Source organism: Homarus americanus, unplaced genomic scaffold (assembly GCF_018991925.1).
Source record: "Homarus americanus isolate GMGI-L3 unplaced genomic scaffold, GMGI_Hamer_2.0 scaffold20021, whole genome shotgun sequence".
NCBI classification, from domain to species: Eukaryota; Metazoa; Arthropoda; class Malacostraca; order Decapoda; family Nephropidae; genus Homarus; species Homarus americanus.
The window spans coordinates 1,711-15,709 of NW_024712490.1; the positions used below are offsets into that span (position 1 = coordinate 1,711).

The 13,999-nt window shown below is 39.9% G+C and overlaps 1 protein-coding gene across 1 annotated transcript in view; it reads right to left on the reverse strand.

The window, feature by feature from the left end:
• Window positions 1-10,153: 10,153 nt before the first annotated feature.
• Window positions 10,154-13,999, reverse strand: part of LOC121860494 (ectopic P granules protein 5 homolog) — a gene marked incomplete at its 5' end in the record, with an annotated part of 61,169 nt that continues 57,323 nt past the window's right edge. The window contains 1 exon segment of the mRNA XM_042357660.1: window positions 10,154-13,562. Within this exon segment, the coding sequence (XP_042213594.1) occupies window positions 13,503-13,562 (60 nt within the window).

Consider the following 13,999-nt stretch of genomic DNA (forward strand, 5'->3'; position numbering starts at 1 on the left):
GTGTGTGTGTGTGTGTGTGTGTGTGTGTGTGTGTATACTACTGTACTTTTTAGATCCTCCTACGCAACCTAACCTATTATAGTTAAGTATAGTAGGCTATACACTATTTTGTTAGTATGTGTTATAAAATGAAATTGCATGTTATTATTATTAATATTATTATTATTAATATTATTATTATTATTATTATTATTATTAGTAGTAGTAGTATTATTATTATTATTATTATTGTTATTATTATTACATGTTAATATAATACTAAGTTGCCCGCCAGATTTCCTCAGAGATGGGAGGAGCACATTGGCGGCGGTGTTGTTTATACTCCGCCCGATTACTGATTCCTATTCACCGAGCCAGAGCTGGCGGGCGGCGTGTTATGTGCCACGTTTTGTTTCCCATTGGGCGTACCGCTCAGCTGGGGAGTAGGAGATTTCATAAAAAGAAAGTTTGAGTGGAGAGCACACCTTTTCCTTCACATACAGTTATCTTAGACCATCTACTAGTATAATAGTTTGCACAAAAATACTCTACACTCTTTCTAGGTTGTTGCTATTTTTTTTTTTTTTTTTTTGACTTCTCATCAGATTGTGCATTCAACTAATATACACTATTAGTGTGTTTATTATTATGTTTTATAGTATTATTTCGTATAATATTGGGTAACACAATTAGAGTCACTAGTATAGTATATTATTGGGGTTTATAGCAGTTTGTGGTCTAATAGTATCATGCTTTATGAGTGGTGTTCTATGTAGTGATGATTAGGCAATAATATATGCTTTGGGGGTTTATAGCAGTTTTTGTGGTCTACTAGTATCATGCTTTATGGGTGGTGTTCTATGTAGTGATGATTAGGCCATAAAATATGCTTTTGGTTTATTGCTAACAAAATATACTTTGCTCTACCGCTGTAGTGCAAAACATGGTGAAACTTACATACACCGTTAATAAAGTATTGATGGAAGAAGAAGAAGAAGAAGAAGAAGAAGAAGAAGAAGAAGAAGAAGAAGAAGAAGAAGAAGAAGAAGAAGAAGAAGAAGAAGAAGAAGAAGAAGAAGAAGAAGAAGAAGAAGAAGAAGAAGAAGAAGAAGAAGAAGAAGAAGAAGAAGAAGAAGAAGAAGAAGAAGAAAGAAGAAAGAAGAAAGAAGAAGAAGAAGAAGAAGAAGAAGAAGAAGAAGAAGAAGAAGAAGAAGAAGAAGAAGAAGAAAGAAGGAAGAAGAAGAAGAAGAAGAAGAAGAAGGAAGAAGAAGAAGGAAGAAGAAGGAAGAAGGAAGGAAGGAAAGGAAGGAAGGAAGGAAGGAAGGAAGGAAGGAAAGAAGGAAGGAAGGAAGGAGGAAGGAAGGAAGGAAGGAAGGAAGAAGGAAGGAAGGGAAGGGAAGGAAGGAAAGAAAGAAAAAGAAAAAGAAAGAAAGAAAGAAAGAAGAAGAAGAAGTAAGAGGAAGAATTGTGGAGGGAATGAACAGTGAGACAATGTAAAGCCTCCAGGATGGCGGCAGCGTTTCTGTTATTAATATATAATAAGACAATAGGAAAATATGTTGTTGTCTCTACCTGTATTATTACCTTTGCGATAGCATGGTTCAATTTTGGGAGGACATAGGAAGGAGCAGGAGGTTAGGAAGGGATTTGTAGTGGGAGAGATAGTGTCTGTGATCCTCGGGTCACCACTCCTCGGATTGTGTCAGTTCAAGTTTAGAAGCTCCAACAACTTTCCCTGAATACGAATTGGCAACCTTTCGATTTACAACAGGTACCTACTTACTGCTACAGTAGGTAGGTGAACAGGGACCAAGGGGGCTAGGAAGAGTGTCCAAACAGCTTGCTCCTGCCTGCCTGTGTGATGTAGTCGTGGCCAGAATTAGGTTAGGATACAGACACATCTGGCTAGTTAGTAACGCTGTACCCATAAAGGAACACTCAGCATGTAAACTTGGTGATACACCTTTAAAGCACTACTATATTATTGAATGGGACACTGTCAAAGACTTCAGGCCACCTCACTTATTGTATCTTGAACTATGTCATTACTTCATTGAGGACATTACATTCTTGCTCTTTATCCCAAATTGGCTAGCCCACACTGGTAAATGTGTACTGTACTGTCAATGAATCTGATGTATTTCTTTGTGTATGAACCTGACTGAAAATAAGGTCGCCTCCCTTGCTGCTGCTGCTAAAGCTGCTTCTGCGCCCTTCTAAGTCCCGTTTAAGTCCCCCACCCCAGGCCCCCGCAGTAACCCTTCACATCTACACCATTCTCAAACAATTTCACTCTATTTCCACAAGACTATGCTAATTTGACGTAAAATAGAGTGTTATCCTGCAAAACGTTGATGTCGTATATTTCTCTCTTTAAGTGATATCCTGTGGCTCCGAAAGGAGCCTGTTTGGTTAGGTTGTCTTGTGTGAACGAACCTTGGGTTCTTATTTCTTCTCTGTCTTCTTGGGGAGGAGCACAGCTTGGATGTTAGGAAGGACACCCCCTTGGGCAATGGTGACTCCAGACAGGAGCTTGTTCAGCTCCTCGTCATTGCGAATGGCAAGCTGAAGATGACGTGGGATAATGCGGGTCTTCTTGTTTTCGCGGGCGGCGTTACCGGCCAGCTCGAGCACTTCTGCTGCCAGGTACTCCATGACGGCTGCAAGGTACACAGGGGCACCTGCACCAACGCGCTCAGCATAGTTGCCCTTACGCAAGAGACGGTGGATTCTACCCACGGGGAACTGGAGTCCGGCCCTGCTAGAACGGGACTTTGACTTGCCCTTCACTTTGCCTCCCTTGCCGCGTCCTGACATGTTGCTGCTGCTGCTTTTCGTGATAGGAGTTAAATTTCCGCCCGCCACCTTGGTCTTTTATACCAAGCTCAGGATCAGGCCAGGTGGCCGTCACGCGGACCCAACCAATGTAAGAGAGCCGTAGCTGCAGCCAGTCTGATCCTGAGCGGCCCGCTCGGTATATAAGGAAAAGTTAGTCAGGCCAGTTTTCAATTCTCTCGCTCCGCGCCACGAGTAACTGTGCCGCCATGCCTCCCAAAACTTCCGGAAAGGCTGCCAAGAAGGCTGGAAAGGCCCAGAAGGCCATTGCCAAGGGTGACAAGAAGAAGAAGCGCAGGAGGAAGGAAAGCTACAGCATCTACATCTACAAGGTACTGAAGCAAGTGCACCCCGACACAGGAGTCTCCTCCAAAGCTATGTCCATCATGAACTCTTTCGTGAACGACATCTTCGAGCGCATCGCTGCCGAGGCTTCCCGCCTGGCGCACTACAACAAACGCTCCACCATTACAAGTCAGGAAATCCAGACAGCTGTCCGACTCTTGCTGCCCGGTGAACTGGCCAAGCATGCCGTGTCTGAGGGCACCAAGGCTGTCACCAAGTACACCTCTTCCAAGTAAGAGGTTACTTGTGCACAACAAACACGCCATCCCACTACTACAACTTAATCGGCTCCATCGGAGCCAGAGTTACATGTTAAAGAGACAGTTACCGACAGTGATATATTGAGAGGGAAATAAATAAAAAAAAAATTATAATAATCTGCATTCTCTATTGGCGTAGAAACCGGACTAAATCGAAACATAATAAATAAATAAATAAATTCTGCGTGGAGTAGTTGTACACCCACTGCAAAGTGACATACATGGAGTGTGTTTGGGCTTCATTTCTTGTTTGCAGCACGCCTATTTCATGTAAACAATTTTTTTTTTTTTTTTTTATTGTATGTTCTTTTATTTTATTTATTTATTTACTTACTTCTTCTTTATATATTTATTTGTTACTAGCTCTTGTTTGTTGCACCCACCCACCTCCCGAATTGATGACCTACTATACAATCGTACCTCCACGAATGTTACCAACTTACCGTTAGGCGATTTGGGTAACCGAAATTAACGCTCTCCGACCACCAACCATTTCGATTGTCATGAAAATTATCTTCAGAACAGTTCTTTGGCCCTGAGAAGGGCCGAGTTATAGATGTCTGGTAGGTTTTGTTGTGCTTTTTGTTTTTCCCCAAGGAAGAGGACTTAAGCACGCTCTCCGCGGATGCGCCGGGCCAGCTGGATGTCCTTGGGCATGATGGTAACGCGCTTGGCGTGAATGGCACACAGGTTGGTGTCCTCGAAAAGACCCACCAGGTAAGCCTCAGAGGCTTCCTGCAGAGCCATGACGGCAGACGACTGGAAGCGCAGGTCAGTCTTGAAATCCTGGGCGATCTCACGCACCAGGCGCTGGAAGGGCAGCTTCCTGATGAGTAGCTCTGTGCTCTTCTGGTAACGACGGATCTCACGAAGGGCGACGGTTCCGGGCCTGTAACGATGGGGCTTCTTGACACCACCGGTGGCTGGGGCGGACTTGCGAGCTGCCTTGGTGGCAAGCTGCTTCCGTGGAGCCTTGCCTCCAGTGGACTTGCGGGCAGTCTGTTTAGTACGGGCCATCTCGACGACGAAATAGTCAATACAGGCGGCCCGGCAGGCGGGCGGGCTTATATACAGACATTCTCCACCTCAGTGGCCACCTCATTGGCCACGAGTGCCGCATGCGTCATCCGCAAGCTACGCCCCACCTCCAAGAGGGAGGGACGGCCTTGGATGAACGATACTACCGCTGCGTCCACAGCACGCCACCTACTCCCACCAAACCGTGGGCGACGCCACACCAGGACCACCTGTAGTAGCAACCACAACAACATGACTGGACGAGGCAAAGGAGGCAAGGGACTTGGAAAGGGTGGCGCCAAGCGTCATCGTAAGGTGCTTCGTGACAACATCCAGGGTATCACCAAGCCCGCCATTCGTCGTCTAGCTCGGCGTGGAGGTGTTAAACGTATATCCGGCCTCATCTACGAGGAGACCCGCGGCGTCCTCAAGGTGTTTCTGGAGAACGTCATCCGTGACGCCGTCACCTACACCGAGCACGCAAAAAGGAAGACCGTCACCGCCATGGATGTGGTGTATGCCCTGAAACGGCAGGGCCGCACCCTTTATGGTTTTGGTGGTTAATCAACCTGATGGACGGGCGCACACCACCACCACCACCACGACAAACAAATATACGGACCTAATTTTAGGTCCACATTTAAATCGCTAAAGAGTTGGTTAGACACTGAGTAAATCGTTGAAAATATATCCAATAACATGATCCTCTCTAATTCTGGACTTGTGGTATGAGTATAGGTTGTGTGTGAACGTGTTGGAACCACTTCCTAATAATTGTCAGTCAGTCAGTCAGTCAGTCAGTCAACATTCACCTAACCTCCAGGTACCTCACCTAACTTCCTGTAGCGTCACCGAACCTCACGAAATGTAACCCAATGTAGTTTATAATCTATCCTAACATGACATAACATAACCACGCACTATATTACTTCGGTAAGAGTAATGAGTTTTAATACACAAAGTTGCAGTTATCATTCATTCATACATACATACATACATACATACATACATACATACATAACATGCTAGTGGCAGGGGGGGATTGAAGTGAATTTTAGGAGGATAGAATAGGTGCAGTGGCTAAACAGCGCTTGCGTGAGGGACTTTAAGCAGCAACTCGCCTGGATGCGGCAGGATAGAGTCAGGTCAAGCGTCCGGTGCATGTTGGGTTCCGCCATGGGTTCTCAGTGTTTGGTCGGCTTGATTGTGTGTGTTGTTTTCTTGTTTGGAGGAAATGTCTTGGTATTCTTCTTCTTAGCTTGAAGTTGATTTTCTTCTAACTCTTCTCCTCTTGTTGTTCGTCTTCCTCGTGTCTGCTATCATTCTGTAAAGACTCTCTATATGTATGTAGGTATGAGTGAGTAACAGTTGCCGGTTACAGTGATACTTCATATTCGCTGGTGTTGTACTGTATGGCTTCGGTATTTCTTAATATACAAACAGCACCGTTAGTGGATTGAGGTATTTAAAAACCAGCCTGCATTACTTATATATAGAAATAAATAATGTGGCTTGGACAATAATGACGACTACTCTCTCCTACCTTCCCCAAACAAGGGCTTTTCGAAAGTATACATTGGACACAAATGACTTAGTACATCATAAATTGGTGGTTTAACAAAAGCCCTCATTAGAGAAAGGTGAAGGAGCACACAGTGAACATACAGATTAATGTTTGCACGCGTAGATCATGTAAGGTGAGATGTTGAACACCAGACACGTAGTGTAGTAACTCCCTCACAGATGGCGTTATGAGGGGCCTGATGATGTAGCAGTTACCTCACAGATGGTGTTATGGGGAAATTCACATGATGATGCTGTAGCAAAACATTCACTACGTGTTGTCGTAGCATCTTGGGGACACCACGTGGTCGACATGACTCACTCATTCAAGTGGGTGAGGTGTGGTCCCAGGCCTCTCTATCGTGGAGTCTCATGGGAAGTATAACTGGGTACCTGGGACCTCACTGTGTGAAGGTGGTTAGCTAGCTTGGGTAAGACTCAACTGCCGAGTTGTTTTTCACTGAGTTAAGCACTGTTCACCACTATTCATCACTGGTTCCATTCCTTTGCCAAATGAGATAGTACCTTATGGCAAGAACTTGTTGATAGTCGGCTGGGGAGGAGGGTTCAGGGGAGTGAGTTGGTATGAGCCAACATATAAATAATAATAATAATAATAATAATAATTAACGGTTTATTGAAAGAGCTTGGCAGCCAGAAGACTGAAAATATACAGTTACATATTTGGGGAATGGGTTACGAATTACAAATAATATACAAGTAACATGAGTGACACAAATAAGACATATAATAACTAGCTGGGGAAAAGCTCAAACTACAGTTCATTTCAACATAGTGACAGTGCAAGGAGTAGTGTTTACTGGGAGTGAGTACACTGATTTATTACAAGTTATCGATAATTTTTACAATGGTTGGGACTGGGCTGTTCTTATAGCGATCAGTTCGTGCACGTATGGGCTGGGCTGGATGCGGTTGTGGTGTCGACGAGCAATTCTCGGACTAGGGATCTCAGGTGGTAGTAGGAGCCGGTGTCGGGGATGGTGTAGAAGCTTCTTACCAAATTTGCAGATGAGGTCGTGGTGATGGTCAGTGAGAGTCTAAAGGGTCAGTGTGTTGAGCGCTTCTTGATATGTGGAGTAGGAAGGGTAGAGAATAATCTTGCATGGCCTCTTTTGCACTTTTTCGAGGTGTTTACGTTGTGTGGCATTTAGGGAGGAAGACCAGGTGGAGGAGGCATAGGTGAGCTTGGGAAGTATGGATGTTGTGTAAACACTGAGGAGCTCGTGTGCAGGACCACCGAGGGACTTGAGTCGGCGTAGGAGGTGGAGACGGAAACTGGAGGATTTGATAACTTCACTGACGTGTGGTTTCTAATTTAGTTTGTTGTCTATATGTATGTGTGTGTGTGTGTGTGTGTGTGTGTGTGTATACTACTGTACTTTTTAGATCCTCCTACGCAACCTAACCTATTATAGTTAAGTATAGTAGGCTATACACTATTTTGTTAGTATGTGTTATAAAATGAAATTGCATGTTATTATTATTAATATTATTATTATTAATATTATTATTATTATTATTATTATTATTATTAGTAGTATTAGTAGTATTATTATTATTATTATTGTTATTATTATTACATGCTAATATAATACTAAGTTGCCCGCCAGATTTCCTCAGAGATGGGAGGAGCACATTGGCGGCGGTGTTGTTTATACTCCGCCCGATTACTGATTCCTATTCACCGAGCCAGAGCTGGCGGGCGGCGTGTTATGTGCCACGTTTTGTTTCCCATTGGGCGTACCGCTCAGCTGGGGAGTAGGAGATTTCATAAAAAGAAAGTTTGAGTGGAGAACACACCTTTTCCTTCACATACAGTTATCTTAGACCATCTACTAGTATAATAGTTTGCACAAAAATACTCTACACTCTTTCTAGGTTATTGTTATGTTGTTTTTTTTTTTTTGACTTCTCATCAGATTGTGCATTCAACTAATATACACTATTAGTGTGTTTATTATTATGTTTTATAGTATTATTTCGTATAATATTGGGTAACACAATTATAGTCACTAGTATAGTATATTATTGGGGGTTTATAGCAGTTTGTGGTCTAATAGTATCATGCTTTATGAGTGGTGTTCTATGTAGTGATGATTAGGCAATAAAATATGCTTTGGGTGTTTATAGCAGTTTTTGTGGTCTACTAGTATCATGCTTTATGGGTGGTGTTCTATGTAGTGATGATTAGGCCATAAAATATGCTTTTGGTTTATTGCTAACAAAATATACTTTGCTCTACCGCTGTCGTGCAAAACATGGTGAAACTTACATACACCGTTAATAAAGTATTCATGGAAGAAGAAGAAGAAGAAGAAGAAGAAGAAGAAGAAGTACGAGGTAGAATTGTGGAGGGAATGAACAGTGAGACAATGTAAAGCCTCCGGGATGGCGGCAGCGTTTCTGTTATTAATATATAATAAGACAATAGGAAAATATGTTGTTGTCTCTACCTGTATTATTACCTTTGCGATAGCATGGTTCAATTTGGGGAGGACAGAGGAAGGAGCAGGAGGTTAGGAAGGGAGAGATAGTGTCTGTGATCCTCGGGTCACCACTCCTCGGATTGTGTCAGTTCAAGTTTAGAAGCTCCAACAACTTTCCCTGAATACGAATTCACAACCTTTCGATTTACAACAGGTACCTACTTACTGCTACAGTAGGTGAACAGGGACCAAGGGGGCTAGGAATAGTGTCCAAACAACTTGCTCCTGCCTGCCTGTGTGATGTAGTCGTGGCCACAATTAGGTTAGGATACAGACACATCTGGCAAGTTAGTAACGCTGTACCCATACCGGAACACTCAGCATGTAAACTTTGTGATACACCTTTAAAGCACTATATTATTGAATGTGACACTGTCAAAGACTTCAGGCCACCTCACTTATTGTATCTTGAACTATGTCATTACTTCATTGAGGACATTACATTCTTGCTCTTTATCCCAAATTGGCTAGCCCACACTGGTAAATGTGTACTGTACTGTCAATGAATCTGATGTATTTCTTTGTGTATGAACCTGACTGAAAATAAGGTCGCCTCCCTTGCTGCTGCTGCTAAAGCTGCTTCTGCGCCCTTCTAAGTCCCGTTTAAGTCCCCCACCCCTGGCCCCCACAACCGCCCTTCACATCTACACCATTCAAAATCAATTTCACTCTATTTCCACAATACTATGCTAATTACACGTAAATTGCTCAACCAATCAATAGCAGAATTGACACACGCAGCTATGAATACATCATACATATTATCTTATCTTCATAAAAGTAAATGAAACACACAATACAAATAATATTATACATTTGTCATTTAAAATTGCCCTCAAATATTAGTATAATCACATACAAGAACACTTTTCTTATTGCCAACTCAATCAAACCAGATTTTCGGTGAGTATCTCACAAGGGAAGTAAACCCTTAGTTGGTAACAATTGCTTCAAAAGTTATCACACAATCTTTTTGTATCTCAAACTAATTCATTACACACAGGCTCTCCAACAACCTAACACCCAACAAAATTTGGCATTTTGTATTATACACATGATAACATATCTAAAAAGATTGCATAAAACTAATAACATACAGTAATAATAGACAAACGCACATAATCTCAGGACATATGCCAATAAGTAGACATTACAAACAGGAACTAATACAAAAAACGAATTTGGTATGTATTTCAGCAAATTAAAGCTTCATTTCATCACAAAACATCAATGTTACATCTAACCTCATTCACAAAACGCATAGAGATCAATGTAAATGAACAAACCTTTATATAATTCTTACAAACATTAATAATATATGAGCCGGAACCCCACAACAACACAAATCACCAATTAAAATAATACAAATTACAACATCAACCAATAACATAACTATTTCACAACACAAAACTAAAACTAGGACAACCAAAATTTGTTCCGTTAATACATAAGATCAGTGTCAACTATAACTAAGTGAAATTAACTAGGACAATTTCACAAAACATTGAAAATGTGGCGGTATTACCGTTTGAGGCAAGAATACCTTAGCAACTGATCCCTCACCAGTGTCAGTTACACTTTGACATTTAGTTGGGTACAACGTCTTCAGTGTTGATATCAAGTTCGAAAATTAGGGTACATTTCAAAATTAGTGTGAAGGTCTCAGGGCTGTTTTCAACACATGATAAAACATGAAATGGAACATCAAGAAGATTGGGCCGGCCGTCTCTTGTACGCTCACGCGATTTCAATAACAGTTGGCCTTTGGGAGGAGTTACATTTGATACTGTGTCCTCATGGCGGCAAAAGGTAAGTTAATATTACGTTTGAGCAATTTACAATACGCCAACCAGCTATGGATTTATTGGGATTATTTTCTATTAACTAGTACAAGAAACTAACGTCATTAAACAATGACAGCAAAATACGAGTAGATAACATAAACCTAAGGGGGACTAAATTATTGTCCCCTGTAAAGTCAACATTTAGCTACCTCTCACAAGTAGGCTACAATTACAACAAATTATATGAGAAAATACACAAAAACTTTAATTTAATTAACAATTGCATAATTCACAAACATTTTTCACTACTGTATGTACACATTTCAATAAGGGAGATGAAACATTTCTTATTACACAGTGGCAAGCAGAAAATTAAGTTCATCCATGAGTGGCCTAAAGTGAAGTACTTCCAGGGTAGTCAGAAAAGTCGATTTACCCATGACGTCCCTAATGTTTACTTGATCCAGGGCATAAAAAATTTTCATTTGATCAATGATAAGCCTGAACTTACATTAAACCATGAGTTGGTTGCTCCAGGGGGGGTCCCTAAAGTTCAGTAGATCAAACAATGTATACTGTCTTTCATATTTTAATGTTGGATTAAGGACTACTTCACTTAAGTTATTTTCTGGTTACAGTTAATTAGTCAAGTCTGACATATTTCTGGTGTCATCAATAGAATGTACGCATATCTCATTTAATGAAGAATTATATTTTCATTATCTTTGAATGTCAAAGAATTTTAATATAAAAACAATTAACGAAAAATGGAGTCATACCGGTGAATACTTTCTATATTTATTACATCTACCTATAATTGAGTGGAGCAACTAGGTGATTTAGGTGAGATACAACGAGTTTAATTATGAAAATGTATTACAGTCTCTCCTGGACCTAAGACGGTCTTCCGTCCCGACCACCAGGTCGTAATACCTCAAAAATCGTTATTAAATATTAGGATCAATGACTTCTTTGGGTATTAAACAATACAATTTGGTGCTTATTTTGTCCTCTTACATAAAGTAGCTTCAGTGTGTAGGGTGAAACATCTATCATGAAGTGAATGTCATTTGAACTTTACGGAGTCTGAATTTGTAACTCAAAATACCCGGTAGACTAATGCTTTTGATTTACTCATAATCAATTTGGTAAAATGATTGTTTAGGTCATCCACCTACTTGGCATTTGCAAAAACATAATTGAATGGAACAGTGTAAAGGAAATAATTCGATCGTTTGAGGTATATATTACTTTCGTGTTGAATATTGGTTACTTCTGTGTTTGTTAAGTTTGCTTACTTGTGGAGTAAACGTCACTTTACGCTTGGGAATTGTTACTTTTCTCTACTTTAATTCTTTTAAAATAGTTTTATGAATTATAATAATTGGGTCACGTTACTTTTCTTTGATTAATTCAATGCCATGTTATCGTGTTATACAAGTCGTATCTTACGTAAATTCTTAATATTTATTCATATTTTCAAATAATATTTAGTCTTTCTTCGAGTTTCAGAAAATTTGGTCATATTTTACATTCGTATTGGTAACGTTCAAGGTAGTTCTACTATTCTTGCCGTCCATTTGAGGTGGGGGTAATTATGTACAACTAACGAAAGGCAAAAATCGGTTGAGAACTATTAGGAAAACGTCAGATTTTCACTGATATATTCCAGTGGACACTGTTTTGTATATATAAGCTACTTAACATTGGTGGCTACGAAGGACAGACATAACCATACTCACCTACCTACCTACCTACCTACCTACCCACCCTCCCTAACTTCACAGGTACATTAAACAAATAAACTGACTATGTGGTGATATTGAAGATATTTTCTGGACGTGACATGATACAGCAGCAGAAAACAACGAAGCAGCCATGGCGGATTAGTCATGTACTATATTAACAAAGGTGGGATTTGGGGTCATTTAGATTGGGGGACAATTTGTTTCCTTTCATTTATGTTTTATTTAGGGTTACATTACAGTTTGCAGTATTATTAATTAAATTTTTACACATTTTGGGAACTTTAATGTACAATTTACGTTTATTGATTTAAATATTCTTTCCATTTGCGTCAGTGTATCTGGGCGAATCCTAACATAACCGCTTCATGTGTCCGATGGTGACGTTTTAATTATCAATAAACACTAAAATTGGGTGGGATTAAAACATTGACAAAAAACAAATCATGTCTTCGATTATATTTTAATTCTCTGGGAAAGGAAAAATTCCCTAACAAATTTAAAGCTACACAATATCGCGCATTTATAGATAATTAAACAATTATGGCAGTGGGATATAAATTGTCATTTTAACAGGTGTTAGCCAGTTGTGACTAGTTAACTTATGGTGAAGCCAGTGGCGTGTCGTGAGAAAAATGCTAGGGTAAGCAAATGACGCTGGTAAGATCTCTGATGAAGCTGGAGTAAGAATACTAATATCATTTTATTATTCATTTAGCATATTTATAAAATAGGAAGTAATTAACAATATATTATTTTAACTTACCATTTTAAACATAGTTCAATGGAATTATTCTTGGCTTACGAGAAAAAGGATCAGTAACTTTGATGTAAAATTCTGGCTTGCTCTCAAGATTATGCAATAATTATTTTTCAATTGATAGAAGGGCTAAACTTTGCAATCTTTCTTGACCTTGAGAATTTCTTGAGTAAGTTTTAATTCGCTTCAAAGCAGAGAAGCTGCGCTCTACAGATGCAGTCGTTGCTGCAACTGTTAAAATTAATTCACAAAGTCTTGATACTTCATTGTAAGCCTTTTCCAAGTCATTCAGCTTTATAAATCTTAAAATTTCTTTTATAGTTTTATCTTTGAATTCCTCTGACATGTAAACAACTCTAAGTTGCGATTTCAGTGCTAAAAAATAAAAGAATTTATCATAGCTACACTTCAGCAATTGAAAAGCAAGCTCTGGAAATGCCAAAACTTAGTAAACTCACAGAATGATGGAGAGTGTAACAGCTCTAAGAATCTTAATGAATCCAAATTTGCAAATCTGATATTAACCTGGTTAAGTATCGTGTCATATATTTCTACATAAAGTCGTGAGAATGACGTCTTCACATCAACATTTACTTTTTGTCTCTTAAATCTGGGTTCATTTTCATTTATGTGATCACAGTTCTTTGTTGTTTCCCAATTGTTCTCAAACTCTTCTCTCTTCTGTTCCAAAGCCAGGCGAAAATCATTCACTTTTCTGACACATTAACCATCATGAATTTTTGCTTGCAGTATATCAAAAAGTGTATCTGACAATGGGAAAAATGATGCAAAAAGATTTAAGAGAAAGCAATAATTAAAATCAGTCATCGATGATAAAAATCCCCCTGCACGGTTATATGACTCTTGATCCCACTCAGATTCGGTATCTCTCATTTTCTCGAATACAGCGATAAGGGATTGATTCTTTACACTCAAACACAGTTTCAACTATTCTTGATGCATAATTCCAACGAGTGGCTGACACTTTCTGAAGTTTTCTCGTGGTCATTTACTTTGCATTTACTTATTTTTGCCATTGCTTGTGATACAACTAAATTCACTCTGTGGGCAAAACAGTGTATGAATAAAGCAGTTGGATATTTTCCCTTAACTCTTGACTGCAGGCCATTCAACTCCCCAGCCATGACAGCAGCAGCAGCAGCAGCAGCAGCAGCAGCACCATCATAGGTCTGAGCAACTATTT